Source organism: Sesamum indicum, linkage group LG2, assembly GCF_026168435.1.
Source record: "Sesamum indicum cultivar Baizhima isolate 11 linkage group LG2, ASM2616843v1, whole genome shotgun sequence".
NCBI classification, from domain to species: domain Eukaryota; kingdom Viridiplantae; phylum Streptophyta; class Magnoliopsida; order Lamiales; family Pedaliaceae; genus Sesamum; species Sesamum indicum.
In genome coordinates, this window is record NC_142658.1 from 22,176,762 (window position 1) to 22,199,412 (window position 22,651).

A 22,651-nucleotide genomic window follows, 5' to 3' on the forward strand; every position below is an offset into this window, starting at 1 on the left:
AACTTTTTAATAAACAATTTTTTTTATTTTAATATTCAATAAACAAAAATACACTCATGATTTTGTTAGTATTTTATTTTTATCCTTCATATAATTGGCGTTTATCCCTTAAAACAGAAAAATATCTATTTATATAATATAAAAGTCCAGTAGTTTAATGGATTTTTCGGTTACTAGTTTAGTATGAAAAGCTTATTATGTTATAAGTTATAACATCTTATTTATCCAAATATTTTAAAATTTTATTCTTATAAAATGTTTCAAATAAATTTAGCCAAACAGCCTCTTAGTTGCTAGTTAATTATTTGATACTTTTTTGGATTTTTTCATAACGACTTAGCTCATATTCCGTATATATTTTATGTTGTAATAGAAAACTATGTGTGATAAATTTGATATAGATCAATATCACTAGTTTGAACATTCTAAATTGGTGATGGTTGAAATTCATGTAAGTATTTTTTTTCAATTATTTAAAAGTATCACGAAAGCTGTCTTTTCGACTGCTAAAATTATTCTGAAATCGTAATCACTATTTAACTACTAACACCTTTTAGAAATAGTTAGGTATAATTAAATGATAACTCGGGTAAGATGTTTTCACTATGGAACTTATTTTTAATTTTTAGGGTTAATTATATTTACACTTCTTGATCTGTAATTTATTTATCAAATTATTTATATTTTTTGCATAATTTCATAAATCACTCATATCAATCAAAACACATGGGTAATTTGTGTAATTATATCGACGCTTTTTGATGAATGTATGTGTAATTATTCGAAAACCAAGGATGATCAATGCAAATAATATTGATATTTTTAATGAGTGTATATATAATTTTAAAAGATATAAATAATTTATATATATAGACATTTATATTGAGGAAATAATAATTAAAATTTTGAAAAAGAGAAGTTAGGTACAGGAGGAAAGGCAGCAATCTGAAAAGGTGGCCAATAAATGATGGCGCAGTCATTGTGAATCCAGCAATCTGAAAATGCTAATTTCCAAACACTAAACTATCATTATCACTAACTTTTCCGCAAATAGACCCATAATTATGTTCTCAACAATCATTAATCACCACACCTTTTTCCCGTTATACCTATGTACAGTATTACCTACAATTTTTGTTATATATTCTTAAATTATCAATTCGTTGAGGTGGGACGGCTTCTGTGTCCAATTTCTCAAGAGTTGAACCAGCTTTTGATCCAAGTTCAATGTCATTTCTACGAATATAAAAATCACAATTCCTAATTTATTTACGTTCTTACTTTAAATTTTTGTCTAAGTTAGGTCTTTTTAGTTGACTTAAACAATAAGGATAATTATACTCTCGTTTTCTAAGGATTAGTGCGATTACACATTATTTTTTTGTAGTTTAGAAAATTACATCTAACATTTTTGAGATTTGATTATGTCTAACAAATAAATCCCTATATTAGTGAAAATTCACCAAATTTTATAATATTAACAAAAAAAAAATAAAAAAAAATCTATATTTGCCCCAAATTAATTTATTACTAATTTATAGTAGGTCAAATAATTTTTTTTATGATTAAATTATTCTCATACATATTTATGCGTTAAATTGGGTGAGAAGATATATTTATCATTATAGGGGTAGTTTAGTTAAAAAAAAATTATTTGACCTGTAATAAGTCATTAATAAGTCAATGGAGAGTAAATATCAATTTTTATTCAATTTTTTTGTTAATATCAGCAAATTCAATGAATTTTGGCTAATGAGAGAACTTATTTGTCAAATAAAAATAAATTTTAGGGGTTTAAATATAATTTTTCAAATTATAAAGAATCTATATATAATTATACTAAATTTTAAGGGAGAAAAATGTAATTATCCCTAAATAATATGGAGGCTTAAGACACGAAACGGTGGACGCTCCGGGAGAAGCTCACTCAAACTCACTTCTTTTCAACTTCCGAGGTCTCTCCCTCTCTCTCTCTCACATACACACGCAGCAGTACTGGTGGTAGCAGCCATTGTACGCCAGTGGGTACAGTACGCACCCAACCACCTCCACTCTTGAAGGAAAGAAACCCCACTCCTCGGCCCCCCACTCCCATCCCTCTTCCGCCTATATATACTCTGTCCTGTATCTAACACATGATCGTCTTATCTGCGGTAATTGGGTCGGGTCAAGCAATTAATTCCGGGTCAGGAAATGGATCCTCAAGGGACGGCGATGATGAATGACGGAGGAGGAGTTTATAACTTTGCGGAGATCTGGCCGGGTTTCCAGATGAATGGCAATGCGACGTCGTACAACTTGGGCTTGGATCCGATGGTGATGGACCAGAGATCGAACCACAGCCCTCCCAATCATAATTCCAGGAAGCGACGAGATGAAGATGAGCACTGCGCTAAGGGCGGAGGCGGAGCTTCCACTAGCAACAGCAATGACTGCAACAACAACAATACTGTTATGGTGTAGCATTTCAAACCAATACAATAAATTGAATTCGTCAACTAGATGATTGGTTTATTTAACATGTGTACAGTCCTCTTCATACCATGTATTTACTTGTATTATTTGGCTTTTTTGCGTAGCTGATATTTATTGTGCTTCATGATTATAATAAAGTTGGCTGGAAATTTTTATAAATTCATGCACGTCTATTCGCGGGCTTGTACTGAACTGGCTAATGGAGTGAAAGAGACATGAGATTGAAGAAATTGAGTTGTTTATATAGTCTTATTTTCACCAGTGTCTTTTCTTTAATGGTACAGTATGGTAATTATTTTGTGTTTGAGCAGAGTGAAGTTGATGGTAAAAGGCTCAAAGCAGTTGGATCGAATGAGAATGATGAAAATAAAGTAAAAGAGGAAGGGGATTCAGGCAAGGCAGCAGAGCAACCAGCAAAACCAACTGAACCGCCGAAGCAAGACTACATCCATGTTCGTGCCAGAAGGGGTCAAGCTACTGATAGTCATAGTTTAGCAGAAAGAGTAATCACAGGACTCCTATTCTCTTTTGTTTATGCAAACAGATTCAATCTTTCTCATGTTTTGTGGTATATATCATTAGTTTGAAAATTAAAGTAAACAAATAACTGTATGAGCTGGACTAGGAGATATGAAAGTCCACTTTATTGATCGTTTCCTCATTCCATCCTCTTGGTGCAGGCTAGGAGAGAAAAGATAAGCGAGAGGATGAAAATTCTCCAAGATTTAGTACCTGGCTGTAATAAAGTGAGTATCAACATCATTTGGACTTTTATTGACCCCTCTAGTGATTTGTGCATTTTTTTTAGAATGATAATTGTTGTGATTAAAGTGGGATGTTTGTCAAAATTGACAACAGAAGTGAATATACTTGTGAGTTCTGTTGAGGTCAGTACTAAGCTTCTCACTCTTTTGGAAAATATGATTGGGATTATGGGGGAAGAGATGACAGGATCCCCAGGTCCAGAGGCAGGATCTCTGAGTCCAGCACCATGGGGATCTGCCATGGAGATTTTTTGAGATCTCTGAAAGCATGTCTCCCTGTTTATCATTGTTCCATATGCAACTCTAATTTTGTCTGAGTTTATCGCGGTATTATTTAGAACCTTTTCAGTTCATTTTGTTAACTGATGCTCTGTTTCTCCATATGATGTGAGGCATTATTGATAAAGTAGGCGATATCTGTCCGAATCCATCACCTACCTCTCCCCTGACTGAAAAATCAGACCGATGATCCGAGTGAAGAAGCATTCTCATTCACAGTAACCCGTTATGAGTTGATCTGAAATCAGAATTCTATTCATTTATTTGGTGTTAGCTTCAGCTCATGTTACCCTTCTTGTTGAGCTCGTATCCTATTTCTTAAGAATTGTCTACAATTTCTCATTATAGATGTTGTGAAATTTTCTGGAGGCATGCCTTATTGTGTTCGTGTCTGTTTTGTGTAAATTTTTTTTTTCTCTGTCCTTTTTGTGTAGATACTCCTAAAGTTTGGTCCGTGTAACTTCAACTTTTTTTTCTTCTTTGTTTCAGGTTATTGGGAAAGCTCTAGTGCTTGATGAGATTATTAATTATATACAGTCATTACAACGTCAGGTCGAGGTAGATCTGTCTGTCTCCCGCTCCGGCCTCCCCCCTACCCCTCTATACTGTTGCATATACATGTGTTTTGATGCTATATTTCTCTACTTGTCATGATTGATAAACTTGAATTCTGCACTTACCACAGTTTACCTGTATCGCAGTTTCTCTCAATGAAGCTTGAAACAGTAAATGCAAGAGGGGGCATTGACGGATATCCTTCAAAAGAAGTAGGTGCTTGAAAAATGACTCTCAATTGTGTGCATGCTGTTCATTTTCTAACTTATGCCTTTCCCCCCTCCGTTTCGGCAGTTTACTCAACAGACTTTTGAAACTCCTGGCATGGCATTTGGTTCCCAGAGTACACGTGAATACGATAGGGGCTCCTCACCAGAATGGCTACATATGCAGATTGGTGGCGGCTTTGAACGGACATCTTGAGACAGATTCTCATCAGTTGGCAATAAGAGCAGTAAAAAGCTACAATTCTTCCTCCAGTGACTGCACCAGCATACTTATTTCTTGAATCAGACTACTATTCCGTTTCCATTATTAGGTGTGGAGCTGTTTACAAAGACCATATTGAAGCATATATCAGAACAACCCCATTTCCGGTGCGGAAGTATCTGCTACCCAAGATAGATTAATAGAATCGATGATCTTGTGAAGTTGTGTTCTAAATTCTAATTGTATCATCTTTTATCATTGCTGTTTGAAATTGGGGTGTAGTAACAAAGTTGATGGTTCATTGAATAAAAGTTTAAGCTTTGTTGTTACACATCTGTACAACCTTAATTACCTTTAGCTTCTGTCTAAACTAGGAAGCTCTTCCTTGAAGAAAAGGCAAAACTTTCATCATCTCTAACTCTGAAACTCAGATGATAACAACTTGTAATGTTATACAAAGGCAGTTTCAGTAATGTCCTAACAATGAGAAAATGTCATATTATACAAGAAGCATAATAGGCCCTCAAAAATTTTCTAAAGAACAACTTGCCGGCCCTCCCATAAGGGTGGAATCGCTAACGAACTGCATCTTGATCCAACCACAGACAACATAAACATGGGATCTCTCTACGTGCCATGCATCCATTCCCTCTCGAAGCATCCCATCATACTTCAATTTGAAATGAAGGGGCTTATGTATTTTCTGACTCTCTAACAGGGCAGTTGGGACAAACGAAGCAGGAACAGACACCGTTGTAGTATTTGTGCTCACGTTAAACATGATCTTATTACCAACCTCAAGAAAGAAGTCCCCTGTCCTTATCACCCACAACAACTCATGGTCCAAGAAAATAGTCAGGACAGCGTTTTCATGGTACAGGCTTCTGTCACCAAGGTTGCTGATATTGAGCACCGCATCACATTTCCCTGTTACTTGAGCTGGTGAAGCCTGGAACTCTGATATCGTCAATGAGTCCAGGACAAACTCGTGTTGGGATTTTCTTTCCGCCACCATCTGGGATTTAAAGAAGGGGAAGAAAAGTGCCGACAGGATCAGGAAAAGGGATATCGTGACGAAAGCTGTCATAAAAACACGGTCCCAGTCGATGGCCTGACAGGCAGACTCCATTTGTTGTTGGATATCAAAGAAGTATTGAGCAACAGATTCTCCTGTCGTGGTGGCATTGCCCTGGGTCTCCATTTCAAGGGTGTTCAACCTGTTGTATCCCTCGTGCCCCCTCAGACGCCGGGGGGACCCGTTTTCTTCCATTATTTTGGCCGAGAGAAGGAAAGAATTTGGACAGGATTTGATGATGGTGGAGAAGAAGAGTGTACGTTGGAGGGGACAAAATTCTTGGTTTTACCAACAACTGCAGAATGAAAACTTGCGGTAGGAAATTTACATACCAAATATTAGACAACAACAGCAGAAGCCAATCCTCTCTCCAGCTATATATATGTGCTTGCTAATATTTCCTCTATTATTAGTTCAATGAGAGAATCCACCATGGAAACCTCACTCCATCATCTGCCTATCATTATCCCTAATCACTCATTCATTAAAATTTCCCATTTTTGCCTATGTTAATCACTCACCAATAAATCAGACATCCATTTTGTATTTTCAGAAAATCCCACATAACTCAAGCATTTTTAAAAATTAATACGTCACTATTGATATGCGTGGATATCAAAATTAATGCCAACTATTAGTCTGTACTTTATTATATAATTTAAAATTTTAATCCGCCCATAATATTTTCTTATCTACTTTGTAAGTACAATATAGCATAAAAAGTCAGAAATAGCAAATTATTTATAACGAAAAACTGCTTATTACTCCTAAAAATGGTGCTGTACAGTTGATGGTGATAACTAAAAATAACTGTATTTTTAGTCATAACTGGTGTCTGAAAACTGCCACGTCAAACATCAGCCACCTGCTCTGAAATTTCCAAATTTTCAACTGTCATATAATACAATAGTAATATAACCTTGCCGAACGACGCCGTCTGCTGCTCGGCGATCCGTCACCCGCCCACTCTCCTTCTTCCACGCGCACGTTCATTCTATGCGAGCAAATACTAATAAAGTTTTGTTTCAAGCCAAGACGCCTGCAAGTCTATGACGCGCTGACCCCGCGTTGGGCGATCTAAATTTCATCAACGTATAAAATCTCGGGCCCCAAAGGGAATTGAACCTCCCCCGATCCCCCTCCCCACCCCCCCATCCCTACCCCCCCCCCTCCATCCCCAATACGGTTCAACCATCAACAGCAATTTCAGTGTCATATTTATTTTTCTATTCCACTCTTTTTTTGGTTTTTCTTTCATCGGAAGCGTGCAGTCTCTGCAATTTCTGAAAATATCTAGGGTTTTCCTGCATCTCGGTCCGGTGTGATCGGAGAGATTTTGGTAATAGAATGGCCGGATGGAGGGGATCTAGAGGCGGCGGCGACCGGGCGGTAGAGCACATCTCTTCGTCTCGATCTATTCGTCTCGGAAAGGTCCAGCCGCAGGCGCCAGGTCATAGGACGGTGTTTTGTAATGATCGTGAAGCCAACGCCCTCGCAAGATTCAAGGTCTCCGGGGATACTTAGATTTTGTTGTTGTTTTTCTTGCACTGCTATGTTGATTGTTTATTTCAAACTCCAATTCATGAAGGAATGTTGACCTGGGTTTATGACATTGTATAATGGAATTCGGAGATTTCTTTGGCGGGTCTGCGATATTTGCTTTTGAGGTTTACTGTAGGTTGTAATTTATCTTTTGGACAATGAGGAGTGATCTAAGTATCCTTTAATATATTTATTATGGGATAAAAATTATATGGGTTTAAGAGCTGATGTTTCTTCAGATTCTTGTTCAACATAATAAAAGATATGAACTCTACAAATGTTTGCCAGAGGAGGAGGGGTGCCTTACTTGAATCGTGAGGAATTTATTTATTTACCAACCATGATTCTGTTTTGGGTTGAAGCCAATATAAGTTCTAGTTTCTTTCTTGATTGATCAACTATTATATGCCGAGGTTCATATGTGCAATTGGAAAACCATTAATTTTTATTGGACTACAGATGGATGGGGAACCTTTATTGTAAGAAATTGAACTTCTGGTTAATGTAATTTTATCTCAATGATTGCCTAGGTTCATGACTTCCGAGGTTGTATGGTAGCAGTAAGGTTATTTGATGACTGGTTTGACATGGGTTCCTCAATGTGACTTAGTTTCTATTGCTATTCGAGACCTTCAGAAAATGTCTTTCTGTTAAGGAACTTTCTGCACTTAAATGATTGATTGTTATGCTGATTTGGAATTCTAACTATGTAGATACTAAAGCAAGGTGCAAAAATAAGCAGGCAAGCAAGTGGAATGCTGCCCAGCTTAAGCATTAATGAATTGTGATTCTTTCTGATAATTTAGGATTAGAACTCAAAACTTCTACAATGATAGGTTGAATAGTGAATCAATTAACTCCAGTCTTACTCATATTTAACTCAAAGGTTCAAAAAATATCTTGGTCTGTAATTGAGTGTGCTCGTTTAATTATTCCGCAGGCAGTCCCTTCTATATGTTCCTCACTGATTGTTACTCCTATCATTTCCTTATCTTGCTCTTCCAATGGGTTACACATATGAATTCTGAAAAATAGAAGCAACAAATTGGTAGACAAATTACAAAATGGAATGAAAGAGCACCCAAGAGAAGGAGAAGATCCAACTTTGCAGAATTACTAGAAGAACTAACTGATTGTAGGATAATCTTATGGACATCCGTTAAGAGGAAGTAGTTTTGTTGCTTGTATGTATATTGAGTGAATACAAGCAGTCTAAAGATGAGAACCAGCTGTACTCTTTTGTAATAGACCTATGGGAATAGTTATGTCCTTCACTGGGAAGCCTGCTTGATCAGTCTAGAGACTGGCTTTATGCACTCCCTAGGTGGAATAACTTTTCTAGGAAAGTTCATTCTTTTCTTTATGATTCTGAGCAATCATATTTATTGGTTATTATGCTACCTGGAGGATTTTCTCATTTCAATGTTATGATGACTTTAATGAATTTTGAAATTCATCATTGAATTTAGAGATTTGAGCATCATAAATTGTTTTGTAATTCTGTATCACATAACTTTTCTAGCTGGTTGTCTGATTAGTTCGGTTGATTTTTCAGGGTAATTCTGTATCAACAACGAAGTATGATGTCATTACATTTTTACCTAAGGGGCTATTTGAGCAGGTAAGTTTTTGTTGCTCTATTTGCAAGATGAGGCATTTGTTATTGAACTTCAATGATGGTGACCGAATTTCAAGTTGTTAATTTGTGCTTTGCAACGGTGTTCAACTTCTAAACTCCTTTACCCTTTTATTTTTTGTTTATCTTTTTGTTGCACAAAAGATGGAACTTACCACTTATTTACAATGAAATATTCACTCAGACTGAACTTGGCTTCCAGGCATGGTTGGTGGTTTTTCCAGATCTTTTGAAGAATATTGTTTGATCTGTTGTTGTTTCTGAAAGTAGCTCTAGGCAGAAGGTTCTTTAGCTACACATAGATACTGTTTAACTTGTCAAAGTGTTCTTTCCCACTAGAGGAGGAGCATTATACTTGCCTAATATGAGATGCTTGTTTCAATATATATTACAATTCAGTAACTTAGTTGTTTAGAAATAAAAGAGAGTATTGAACTTTTGTAGTTGATGAAGAGATGAGTAATGATACTGATGCATGAGGAGAGTAAAGACATACAAATAAACTTATCATAGAGTAGTATACTTTTTTGAAGCATAGGCACTGAATTTTTGTCCGAGTATTTAGCTTGACTTTGTAGGCTACTTGAAAGAAAGATCCTTACTTCCCTTAAGCTTGTGTATGATGGTAACCGGGCAAGAAATGTGTGGACTGCTGGCGTGGTGTTATGTTTGTTCAATTTTTGCCTTCCTGTTTATCTTTATGGTTTTACCTGATTTCCTTTTGTTCAATTTATGCTGACAGTTCAGGCGGGTGGCGAACCTTTATTTTCTCATGATCTCAATCTTGTCATGCACCCCGGTCAGGTATGTTGCTATGATAGTCCACTAAGGCGTTGATGCTGGCCCTCTGAGACTGAAATCAAGAGATTGGTTATGAAATAAATTAAAACGAGAATGATTTAAAGGATTAGGAATTAGAAGGGTGGAGAAGATTGGGCTTTAGAACCTCCCAGTAACTGTAAAACCTTCAAATCGCTTAAAGGCCTACTAGAAGAAATTAATGGAGTCTGATTCTCACCATAAATGATTTGTTAAATTTGTGAGAGTTGGATTAATTGATCTTAATCAGTTGAGGTTATGATCTATTTGTACAATAAAAATTCCTAATCTTACTAAACTAAGAAATACTAGGATTAAGGAAATCCTTCTTGAATTAAATAAGCATTTCATTTACAAATTGGTTCGATACCAGTTCTTACACGAACAGGCTCCAAAATGGGACTCTCTTGAGACTTGAAGTGTTTTTGCTTCAAGTTTATTGGATGTGATGTTGCATTGATGTCTCTTCTGTTTCTATTTGAGGAGTTCTAAATATGTTCCAAAATCAAGAAATTACCTTACTATCATCTGAAAACTTACCACTTAGACCATTGGTTCACTTTGGATAATGGCTGAGACTAAAATGGCTAGATATTCGTATACTTATATACTAATTTATACTAAGTTCTGTTGTGTATCCTATCAATACCTAGGTGCCTATTTATATTTGCAAGCTGACTAAACTTCGCCTACTCCTTTTTGGCTGCACGCATTACCTTTCTTGTTTGTTGACTTAGTTAAAAACTGGCCATCATACGATGATTAAGGAGACTAGAGTAAGTTTAAGAGTGACATGGGAGCAATGTAACTATATGCTTCCGACAGGAGCTTGTTACTTCCCTGTTTAATGCATTCAAAGTTCTATTTTCATGCAGTCCTGTAAGTCCAGTTACAAATGTGCTTCCGCTGGCACTGGTGCTTCTTGTGTCTCTCATAAAGGAAGCATGGGAGGACTGGGTAAGTATCAGAACTTTTAATGTCCATTGATCTGCAAGAGAAACAGTCGAAGGATGAATGTTTTCTCACATTTTTTTCCCCTTCTTATTGTTTTCTTTTATGCATGTAAGAAACGGTTTCAAAATGACATGGCGATCAATAATTCAACCGTTGAAGTGTTGCAAGATCAGAAGTGGGTATTTACCCCTTGGAAGAAGCTGCAGGTTGGAGATATTGTCAAAGTAAGTTGGCTGCTGTTTTGTTTTCCTGGCCACGTACCATACCTTCACCTGTTTAGGCTAGGTTTCAATTTTATGATGCTGTGCAATTTTTGTTTCTGCTTTCTTGGTGGCAAAGTATGAAACTCCTTCCTGGGTACTAAAAATATATTAGCATCCAGAAGTTACTTTAATGTGGCTTTGCAGGTTAGTAGGATAACTTTTGGGGCTTGTGACTACCTGCATTAGTTGAAGTGTATGCTGACGTGGAACTTACAGAATGGCAATTATAGTTAGAAAAGGCAAATAGTTGGTTAATTTCTGCTCTAAGCTACTACTAGGGCAGCCTACACATGTGACAAACATGCCAACTTTCTTAAGTTACAGAGATTGTGAACCTATGATTACTTATGGCTGTTGAAACTGGTATACTTTTAGCACTGAAAGAGTTGTAGATAGTCATTAATGTAATTAAGCAGCAGTTGATCCATTCTACACTTGATTGAATATAGTTTTCTGATCGCCTGGCAATCACTATCCTGTGTTATTTTAATGCATTCGTCCATGGGGGAACTAGTGTGTTGGTCATGGCTCAGAGATGGACAGCAGTTTGACGTTTTGGATTTCTTAACCAGTTCCCCTCTTGCGACAAAGTCGGATCATTAAAAAAAAATTTCGTTTATATCCAAATTAGATATTGTGGGAGACCCTAATAGGGTTAGGGTCTTTCACTGGAAAAGGGTCAAAAGGGAGGAAGTGGGGGTAAGCCTGATTTATGGCGCCTATGCAAGAATTTCAGGGTGCGAATCGAGGGTTTATACTCTAAAACTTATCTGATTTATCAATTGTTAGAATTTTTTCTCGAAGAAATCATGCATTTTCTAAGATATTATTATTAAGGATCTCATCGAAAACTTACAGCAGCTTGCCAAACAAAAGCTATTTCATTTAGGAATGGAAGAAACCTCAACATATTAAAAAAATCCATGACACTAATCTATGAAGTACTTATCATTTAATGCCATATCTGGCAACTATTTTTCCAATGTTTGCCTGACATTTAGGAGGCCCTTTATCTGCAGGTAAAGCAGGATGGATTCTTTCCAGCTGATTTACTATTCCTTGCCAGCACAAACCCTGATGGTGTCTGCTACATTGAGGTTTGTATTCTTTGCTTTAGTATGAGATATCTATGCTTGTCCACTTGAAGAAATCACATAACCTCGTACCTGAAAGTCCAGTGCTTTCTCTTCTTTTTTCCTATTTATATTCTTAACGTTACTCCTGTCTTATGTATGGCATAAGATCTAGTCCTTTAGGGTGCTTATCCTTTTTTTTGTTATGTTTTTCACATTTCTGTATCATTTAGATCTTGTCTTTGTTTGTTTTGTAGACCGCAAATCTGGATGGTGAAACTAATTTGAAGATACGGAAAGCATTGGAAAAGACTTGGGATTATGTGGCCCCAGAGAAAGTTTCTGAATTCAAAGGTTTTCCTTTATTAATCTCTGGATTGGGAGCATACCATGCTATCTATATTTTTTGTGCCAGTAAGCGTAAATCATAGCTGATAGAAACCACCGGAATGAAGTCTGTCACAATGTTCTAAAAGCTCTCTCTGCATCTTATATGGATTGAAGTTGGTGATATATAACTTGGGGCCACTTGCTAGATGTGACACTGCTAAGTTGGAAACTTACGACCGTGTTAATTGAGTATTTACTGCAAAAATAATATGTGATGTTTCTGGTTGGGTTAAATATGTATTCGAAGTGCTGTTTATTTTTGAGGATCAAAACAAGAATAACTTGTTTCATGAACTCATAAGCCAGGTGGGTGGAATTAGTTTCTGAGAAAGATCTTTGCAGGGTAACATTTTCCTGCTGGCTCTTTAATGGTTCGCCAATAAAAAGTTCACATTGGCATATAGTTTACTTCATTGAAATTTACCTGATATCTTCACTTGTTGTGCCACATTTAATTTATATGTGATGGAAATTCACTTATTATATGCAGGAGAAGTACAATGTGAGCAACCAAATAATTCGCTGTACACCTTTACTGGCAACTTGATCATCAGTAAACAAACTTTGCCTCTCAGTCCAAATCAACTTCTACTGCGGGTAATACATTGTATTCATCTCATTCCTTTTGTATCATATGTTTTTGTGTTGCCTTTAGTTTTAATATTTGTTGAAATTGACTAACTGATAAGGATGGTGCCATTTTCTCTCCTTTCTGCTTTTCTGTCATCTGCCTAAGCTGCTTGCTGCATTCACTTGGTTCATTAAATTTGGTCTTCCATTGTTACTTTAGTTGATGACTCATGGTGGTTTCTTTTATCTTGTCGCACTAATTTTTTTAACGATTCATGTTTTCTCCAGGGGTGTAGTCTGAGAAACACTGATTACATTGTTGGTGCTGTCATTTTTACTGGGCATGAGACAAAGGTACCTCCCTTTACCCACTGTTTTCAAGTTATGGCTTATTTGTTTCAGTGTTTCTCATGTGGTAGTTGAGTTGTTGGAGACTTCCCCATCTAAGGGTTCTGAAAAGGTAGCCTTTTGGCCAAAGGACATGTTTTGAAAAGTTAAAATAGTGGGCATATGTTGGCTGGTTGGTTTTAAATTTACAATTCATGGATTATTCTCACTGATATTTGGCATCTAGGAATCTATATTTCACATTTTCTTTATCACATTGTTGTGTGTTTAGGATTTATATATTCTGTATCTCAGTGGTGGCTGTCGTATGATTGCAGGTTATGATGAACTCTATGAAAATTCCTTCCAAAAGAAGCACATTGGAAAAGAAACTTGACAAGCTTATTCTTACCCTTTTTACTGTTCTTTTCTGCATGTGTCTCTTGGGTGCCATTGGCAGGTCTGGCCCATTGCCTATCGTGTTTCATTTTTCAGAAGTCTGCAACTTGGTTCAAGTACATCTACTGAAGATAAATAATGCCATTCTATCTTCATATTTGCAGTGGGATATTCATAAACCGGAAGTACTATTATTTGCGGTTTGACAAATCAGAGAAACAGTTTGATCCTGACAACAGAGTTGTGGTGAAGACAGATATCACCTTATTTAGTTTGTGAATATGATGTTTCTTTTCTCATTTCTGAGTTCCATTTTGCTCTCTTTATGTTCTGCAGGTTGGGATCTTGACATTTTTTACACTTATAACTCTCTATTCACCAATCATTCCCATCTCCCTCTATGTTTCTGTCGAGGTAGATTTCACACACCTTTTTTTTTTTTTTTTTTTTGTAGCTATATGCGTTATGGATCAACAATTTCCTCTGTTTTTTCAGATGATCAAATTTATTCAATCCACTCAATTCATCAACAATGACTTGCGCATGTACCATGCTGAGAGCAATACCCCTGCATTGGCACGAACATCTAACTTAAATGAGGAACTTGGACAGGTAGAGATTTGCATTGTTGACCTTTTCTTTGTGAATTTGGAATCTGGCGGCTGAAGGGATTTCTGTGTTGGCTTGATTTAATTTCCAGATGTGGCAACTGTATTGTGGAAAAATACTTTGATGAATTTTTCTTCTTTGATGTAATTTACTATGCTGCTTGTTGATAATCTTTTTTGAAAGATTGCTTCATTTTAGCTTGTCTCTTGGTAGGTGGAGTATATTTTCTCTGACAAAACTGGCACTTTGACAAGAAACTTGATGGAATTTTTCAAATGTTCGATTGGAGGAGAGATATATGGTACTGGTGTCAGTGAAATAGAGATGGGAACAGCTCAAAGGACTGGAGTAAAAGTTGAGGTAAGTTTATTTCTGTTGAAGTTTCACAAAGTAGTTTGGGATGTATGGTGTGTTCATTTTACGCCTTGAATGTTCAGGTTCAGAAGCAGTCCAACGTAGTGCGTGAAAAGGGTTTCAACTTCGATGATGCACGTCTTATGAGGGGTGCTTGGAGGAATGAACCTAATTCTGACTCTTGCAAAGTAAGTCACTAATTGAGAAGAATAAGTTGACAAAATGCACCATAAGAAATGCTTAAATTTGTTGATATTCTTGTGTAGCATCTGTACATATTCAACTTGTGTCCTCCTTGTCATTGTTGACTGGATAAGGCTACCATACGATGGTTATATGTCACATGTTTTCACTTTTCTTACATGATTGGATACTGCAATTGAGTGATCATAATTTCTTTTAGCCTTTGTATGCTCAGTCCCTTGAGTGTTTGTAGTCATATTACAAATCCTTTTCTTTTATGATGTTGACCTATGCTCATTTTAGATGGCTAGTTGATTCGTTTTGGCTATCTGGGAAGCATTTCCTGGGAATAATGATGAGATGTGAATGTTGAGCAATGTTTCTCACTATGATATGCCTATTTTTTGTCTTCTTTCACCGTAAGCATTAGGATTGCAAGACTGTATGCACTTGAGTTCTGTGTTAATTTATTTGGAAAATTTTACTTTGTTGATTAGTTTGTTTCTCTTAATATTTGTTCATTTATCTTTGTCATTGACTAAGTATACTTAGTGTAACTTTTGTTTGGATAAGATTTGTCGGCTTCATGATGTTTCCATCTGTTGATTTTCGATTGCCATTGTTGGTTCACCTGGTAGATGAGAATACATAAAAGATCCCTTGTTTGTAGGAATTCTTTAGGTGCCTTGCAATATGTCATACTGTGCTTCCTGAAGGCGAGGAGACCCCTGAAAAGATTCGTTATCAAGCTGCATCCCCTGATGAGGCTGCTTTAGTTACTGCAGCAAAAAATTTTGGCTTCTTTTTCTACAAGTATGTAATCTTTTAATTTGTTTTATTGCTTTGAAGATTTTATTTCTTGAAGTGAGATTTCTAATATCTTAACTGTAGACGTTCACCCACAACAATTTCTGTTCGTGAGTCACATGTTGATAAGATGGGAAAGGTTCAGGATGTTCAATATGAAATTTTGAATGTCCTTGAGTTTAACAGGTGCTTTTACTTCTCAATCTGATTATGCATATTTTGTTGAACTACCTGATCAAATAAAATTTTGGACTGAGAAACTGTTTTGACATGGTATAGCACGAGGAAGCGCCAATCTGTTGTATGTCGCTATCCAGATGGTAGACTTGTGCTCTACTGCAAGGTTATTTTATGAGGCTGCATCTGTATGTTGGTTGACAGTTACGTTCAAGGACAAAATATTTGACGTTTTTATTTGTTGGGTTTTATAGGGTGCGGATACAGTAATATATGAAAGGTTGGCGGATCATGGCAATGAGTTGAAAAGTGCAACTAGGGAGCACTTGGAGCAATTTGGAGCTTCTGGACTGCGTACTCTTTGCCTGGCTTATAGAAATCTGAGTCCTGATGTATACGAAAATTGGAATGATAGATACATTCAGGCAAAATCTGCTCTCAATGATAGGGAGAAGAAATTGGACGAGGTCTGCTGGAAATTTCTCTTATTTGTTTGAATTTCTCAGTGTTACCAGAAGCATTTTCTGTATCTCTGTCTTTCTGCCTGAGTGTTTATTTCTCACTCTTTATGTTATTCGACAGTCATAAATGGGCAAAGTTATTGCGAAGGGTGTGTAGTAGATGATATGTTTGCAATTGCTACTCCTGGATGTCTGGAAAAATATTTTTTTCGCCTTCTTAACTCTCTCTGCAAAGAAATAATGTGTTCATCATAATTTACAGATGAGCCACATAACTAAGGATAATGCTTTGCACAGTGCACAATCTTTAGTTATAATGTCCTTGGCCCATTGAATAATGTCATTGTAGTATGTGGTGAGAGATTGAAGAAAATAACTAGTAATGCTGGCTATGTCAACTGTACCGCAGTTTCTAAACTGCCACTTGGAGAGAAAGGAACTTGTCAAAATAACACAGGATTTTGTTCTCATTTTGGGTAGTGGGGGAAAGGGAAAATGAGGTCACACTGGGTTTGGCTTAAGCCACATGCGGTTGGTAGGACATTCATGTCTTGTGGGCTAGGTTGCTGCTCTAATGTGGCTGATTAGATAAAAGAAATCTGATAGTAAGGGGCAATAAGCCAATGTATTTCTGGAGAGAAGTTTCTGGGGTTTACCAGAGATAGGACCTTAAATATGGCTTGCTGATCAAATAAGAATGGAAGAATGAGATGCTAGAGTACACCCACATTTTAGACTTGTATAGCTTCCAAATTCTGTCTTGATGTGTCGTACTGCGACTTCTGCATAATGGCGTTGAAAGAGTGTTGGACGGTAAGTTTGGGTGACTTTTACCAGAGAATACCAGAATTGTCCTTGGATGAACCTTTGTGATGGAATTGGTTGGGCTGCAACTGATGAAAATGCCACACTTTTTAAGTATCATGAAATGTAGTTTATCGAACTTGATATCTGGAAATTTGTGATTCCCTTGATTGAGTATGCTTTCCAGGTGCTTGAATGCAATTTTAACCCTTTTTTTTGGGGTTCTAAGTTGCGTCAAACACCATCAAGTTTCATTTTGTTTGACGTCGACTATCTGTTAAACTTCCTATGCAGGGTATAAGATTTCTTATAGTAACATGTAAAACTATTTCAGGTTGCAGAACTTATTGAGAAGGATCTTATTTTGATTGGAGCTACTGCTATTGAAGACAAGCTTCAGGAAGGAGTGCCTGCATGCATAGAGACCCTCTCTCGAGCTGGAATTAAGATTTGGGTGCTAACCGGAGACAAAATGGAAACAGCAATAAATATTGCTTATGGTAGTAGAGTTGGCAATTTCATTCTTTTTCCTTTCTGTACCTGATCACCGCTGTATAAATTTATTTATGCTTTCTATTACTGCAGCATGCAAGTTAATAAATAACAACATGAAGCAATTTATAATCAGCTGCGAAACTGATGTTATTAGAGAAGTTGAAGATAAGGTAACATTTAATGCTTTTCCCATCTGTTATATACTAGAGAAACAACCCTACTGTTTTTTCCTCTCCTTAACCTATTGTTGCCTGAATATTAGGGTGATCCTGTGGAGCTCGCTCGCTTTATGAAAGAAACAGTGAAGAATGAGCTAAAAAAATGTCAGGAGGAAGCACAACAGTATCTTCATTCTGTATCCAGACCAAAATTAGCACTTGTGATTGATGGGAAGTGTTTGATGTATGCATTGGACCCCAGTCTACGGGTAACACTTCTGAATGTGAGCTTGAATTGCAGTGCAGTGGTTTGTTGTCGAGTTTCACCACTACAGAAGGCACAGGTAATGTTCCTAAGACGCCTTCAGAGTGTTTTACATTTTTGTAGACTTTGGTATCTTGCCACCATGATGAGCACATGGCTCTTTGTTATGGCTTTTACTTTCTTGTTTTTTCCAGATAGTAGATTCTGTCGATTGATTTCTTGAACTTCTCAACATCCTTGTCACTTTATTATCTTAGAAGAAGTTTTGACTTCTTTTGTCGAGCTTTATACCTCATAACGTGAATCTTGATCATCTATACAGCTTAACAAGATAATTTAATCCTTCATATTTCATGTTTTAGTATTATGTGGAATGGGCGGGAACAACATTACAAAGAAGATTTATATATGATATTTATTTGCTGATGGCTCTGTGCATAAATGAACGAACTTATGTTTTCTGAAAAAAATAAGAAGGTAAAATGTCATCACGTTAATTCTTCTTAGTCCTGGAAATAAGGGTTACGACACAAACTGCTGATATTTGTTTATTGTCAAATTAATGTGGTGTGCCACTGAATCTGATTTTAGTCATTTCTTTATTTGTATTCTATTAATTTCTTCAGTAAACTATATAATAAGAGCTCCTGAAATTATATGTCAGCACCTGCTGTAGCATCTGGTGAAATTTGAGGTTTATCTTGTTGGGCTACTAAAATTGTATGTTTGAATGTTGTCGTTGTATGCAGATGGGCTACATTGTCTTAGATGGAAGTTGGGGAAAATGACGTACTATTCAGTCTGTATGAAATTACATGCATTTGACAACTAGAGCGAGATCTGGATGCAAGTTAATATTATATGGAACCATGACAATTACTTTAAGCACCATATTATTATCTGCATAATGACTATGCTGAATAAAAATGGTAACAATATTTGTTGACTTTTGTGATGACTGCTGAAATAATCGAACGACTGTGATGGAAGATCCACCTAGATTATTACCACAATCTACTTCCTCCTTGTCATTTTCCTCATTATTGCATTATGTGAACTCTACGGCTGATATCATCACCTTTTTGCTTCCAGGTTACCAGCCTAGTTAGAAAGGGTGCAAACAGGATTACCCTTAGTATTGGTGATGGTGCTAATGATGTTAGCATGATTCAGGCTGCTCATGTTGGTGTTGGAATAAGTGGGCAGGAAGGTATGCAAGCAGTGATGGCCAGTGATTTTGCCATTGCACAATTCCGCTTTCTGACAGAGTTACTCCTTGTGCATGGTCGGTGGTCATATCTTAGAATATGCAAGGTTTGTTATTCTACAGTTTTATTCCTGCTAACCTTACAGTCTGTTCAGATATTTACCAGTTCCTAAAATTTATTCAGGTTGTGACATATTTCTTCTACAAGAACTTGACATTCACCCTCACTCAATTTTGGTTCACCTTCCAAACTGGATTTTCTGGTCAAAGGTTCTATGATGATTGGTTTCAGTCTCTCTATAATGTAATCTTTACAGCCCTGCCTGTGATAATTATTGGACTTTTTGACAAGGTATTGAATCTCTCAGGTTTTACCATTGCAGTAAAGTTCGTTCATTGTACCCAGAACTTTTTATGTTGGCAACCAGTTTGATTTTCAGTTATTCACAATTTTTCCATGCAATTCATGTAGGATGTTAATGCTAGCCTTTCGAAGAAGTATCCTGAGTTGTACAAGGAAGGAATAAGAAATGTCTTTTTCAAATGGAGAGTTGTGGCAACATGGGCTTTCTTTGCAATTTATCAGTCACTGGTTTTATATCATCTTGTTGTTGCTTCAAGTAGCAGAGCCGTCAACTCAGCTGGAAAGATGTTTGGTGTGTGGGATGTTAGTACAATGGCTTTCACTTGTGTTGTCATCACTGTCAACTTGCGCCTGCTGATGATGTGTAACAATATTACTAGATGGCATCACATCAGTGTTGGAGGAAGCATATTGGCATGGTTCATATTTGTTTTCATTTACTCGGGCTTCGTCTTACCGAAAGCGCAGGTGTGTCTTTTTGCTTTTTGATATCAACATGGTTTCAAGTGATGAGATGCTAACGTCATATCTTGTGTTTTCTGCAGGAGAATATCTATTTCGTCATTTATGTCCTGATGAGTACATTTTATTTCTACTTCACTCTTCTTCTTGTCCCTGTTGCAGCACTCTTTGGTGACTTTGTATACCTGGGGTAAGGTTTACAAGCTATCACTGGGAGATATTATTCTTTTTGTGCACATTGATCATGCCTAAAGAGGTGTGGAATTTTTTAGGCTTGCATGATGGTTTGGGTTTTCGATAAACTTGGTGTCCATGATTGAATCTACTAGCTTGAATACTTAATATCCGGAAATTGTCTATAGTTTGATCTCTTCCTTGAAAAAGTTAACTTCAGTTGATATGCACCTTGTTTATATGGTTGTCAATTTTGTCATGTTCACATTTGTCTTCAGACTGTTCACTATTTTATGCATTTTTATTGCATTACTGAATGCCATTATACCTACTTATGCATGACCTATTCATATGGGAAGAGATGTATAATGTGCCTGCATTTATTTGTCTCAATCTTCGGACAAATATCGTGGCTGTAATGATGTAGCACCTTCATGATATGGACTTGGGGGGTGCTGTAATACATTGCTTACTAGATTATCTTCTATGGTTAATCTTGGTTTCAGGGTTCAGCGCTGGTTCTTCCCGTATGATTACCAGATCGTTCAGGAAATTCACAGGCATGAGGCAGATAATAGCAGGATCGGATTACTTGAAATCGGAAACAATGATCTCACCCCAGATGAGGCGCGGAGCTATGCTATAATGCAACTTCCTGGACAGAAGTCAAGGCACACGGGTTTTGCTTTCGATTCGCCTGGTTATGAGTCCTTTTTTGCATCACAGGCTGGTGTTTATGTACCACAAAAAGCATGGGATGTGGCTAGGAGAGCCAGCATGAAGAGTAGTTGGTCCAAGACGACACGAAAGAATTGACCCATACATGTTTGTACAAATTTTATCGTTCTGTATTTCTCTCCACCCTGGTTAGTTTCTATAGCATTTGTAGAATCAAAATGTATCATATTCCACACTGTAGTAATGATTCTTTCTAGAAAGTTTTGTTTAATCCTCAAATAGACACCGTAGGAATAGTGGCCTTAGCTCCATGTTGTTCCATTTTTTAATTGTATTTGGCCGAGTAAATAGTTGTGAGGCTCATCCCAGCTTGTATTGCTACACACTAGGAGATGTGATTTTGCCCCATTCTTTCTGTGGTGCTCATTGCCTTGTTTCGAGCTTTTGCATGCATGTGAGAGTTGTTTTTATTGGTATTTTTTTTTACGTAAAATCAAGCACAGATGATAAGGGAAATAAAGTTGAAAAGTTGGTAAGTGAAAGATAGATAATGGCCAGGCTTCATTCTTTTAAGAAGTGTACTTGGAACATAACAGAGACAGAAGCTTTAACTTCACGAGAAAATTATTAGGTTGCCTCGAAATGGGGGCGCACTGAAAGGTATAAAGAGTGCATGTCTTTTCACCCAAGTCATTAACATGAGCGTATTGATCAAAACGAAGTGTGTTGGGAATTTGTTCTTGCTTTAGTCACTACCACATATCCAATTGGCAATTTTGAGATGCAGAGATGGGGGATGTGCCTCACCGTAATATTTCGTGGTGAAGGTGTTTACTCATAGGACACGATCAAAATGCTGGATATGATGTACCAACGAAGAAACCTTATATAAAGTACTAGTACATAACAAAATATTGTGAGTGTGATGTTTTTATCCTTCATTCTCACAGTCGACATCTGTATATTCAGAACTTTAAGGCTTAGAGTGATAGCCATCTCGTAGGATCATCAATCGCCTCAACAAGCCTACTACTTTGTATGCTCTAACACATCCTAAAAACAATTATAATATGTTCCATGATGATAATATATGGATTAATGCATTTCCATACTAACAGTAGATTAAATACTGAAGAAAATGAGCTTTGCATGCACGTTAGTTATTGATTTCCCTTTCCTTACCCATTACTATTCTTAATTGGAACAAATAATTACAACCATGCATCAATTTATATATGTTCCTTTACTTAATTCTGATGCATTTTTTATTCTCAGATTGGAATCTCTACAGTTGTTCATTTGCCTTTTCAGTCAAGACAACATCTCCACACAAGCTCTAACAATATCTTCTAATGTCCAGAATTTTTGGTCCCCAACCCCACACAGAACTATCATATCCAATATTTCAATACATTTTTCAAAACTTTGTGCTAGTATATCTTTATGGGTACGGTCTGTTCTTGCTCACAGCCGCCTCAACCACGATTTTCCCCTTTCTCTCGCTCTTTCATAGCTCAACATATATAATCTTATTCGTCTAAAAGAATTGTGTTCAATATATATACGTTAAAGCTCATGATTATGAACATATTTGTAATATATATACATTAATTTGTTACGTATATATAATTAATTATAGTGTTTAGATTATAACTTGCACACACCAAAATAATATATATATATCAACATGTCTTAATTACTTGAGAATCCAGTTTATGTTGGGTGTAAGAAAGGAATGATGTTCCAGGCAGGCATGTTGGCATATACTGTACGTGCATGAAAGTACACAAACCAAAGCAAAAGAACATATATATATTTTGATATCCTCCTGCCTACATATAGGACCCTTATACCAGTGTTATAAAGCAAGATGTTCCCCCATGTCACGTTCCACACTACCTAA

The 22,651-nt window shown here is 36.6% G+C and overlaps 2 protein-coding genes across 3 annotated transcripts; both read left to right on the forward strand.

Annotated features, from left to right (window-relative positions):
* Positions 1-1,900: 1,900 nt before the first annotated feature.
* Positions 1,901-4,831, forward strand: LOC105156573 (transcription factor BHLH094). The gene is made up of 6 exons (XM_011072744.3): positions 1,901-2,457; positions 2,787-2,978; positions 3,156-3,221; positions 4,008-4,076; positions 4,220-4,285; positions 4,368-4,831. Exons 1-6 carry the CDS (start codon positions 2,194-2,196, stop codon positions 4,494-4,496), a joined length of 786 nt encoding a protein of 261 aa, XP_011071046.1. The 5' UTR covers positions 1,901-2,193; the 3' UTR covers positions 4,497-4,831.
* A 1,725-nt stretch (positions 4,832-6,556) lies between these two features.
* Positions 6,557-21,174, forward strand: ALA3 (aminophospholipid ATPase 3). 2 transcript variants are annotated; one of them, XM_088877446.1, is made up of 27 exons: positions 6,557-7,083; positions 8,675-8,740; positions 9,503-9,559; positions 10,450-10,531; positions 10,642-10,752; positions 11,811-11,888; positions 12,122-12,218; positions 12,745-12,851; positions 13,113-13,178; positions 13,490-13,611; positions 13,715-13,796; positions 13,887-13,964; positions 14,046-14,162; positions 14,373-14,519; positions 14,597-14,701; positions 15,367-15,509; positions 15,588-15,689; positions 15,783-15,846; positions 15,935-16,147; positions 17,280-17,445; positions 17,531-17,610; positions 17,703-17,942; positions 18,956-19,177; positions 19,255-19,422; positions 19,543-19,902; positions 19,980-20,086; positions 20,577-21,174. In XM_088877446.1, the coding sequence occupies exons 1-27, from the start codon at positions 7,049-7,051 to the stop codon at positions 20,884-20,886; spliced, it is 3,525 nt and encodes a 1,174-aa protein (XP_088733572.1). In that variant the 5' UTR covers positions 6,557-7,048; the 3' UTR covers positions 20,887-21,174. The 2 variants fall into 2 exon arrangements, with proteins under 2 accessions (XP_088733572.1, XP_011071047.2); XM_011072745.3 differs by having other exon boundaries at positions 6,558-7,083; positions 9,498-9,559.
* The last annotated feature ends 1,477 nt before the right edge of the window (positions 21,175-22,651 follow it).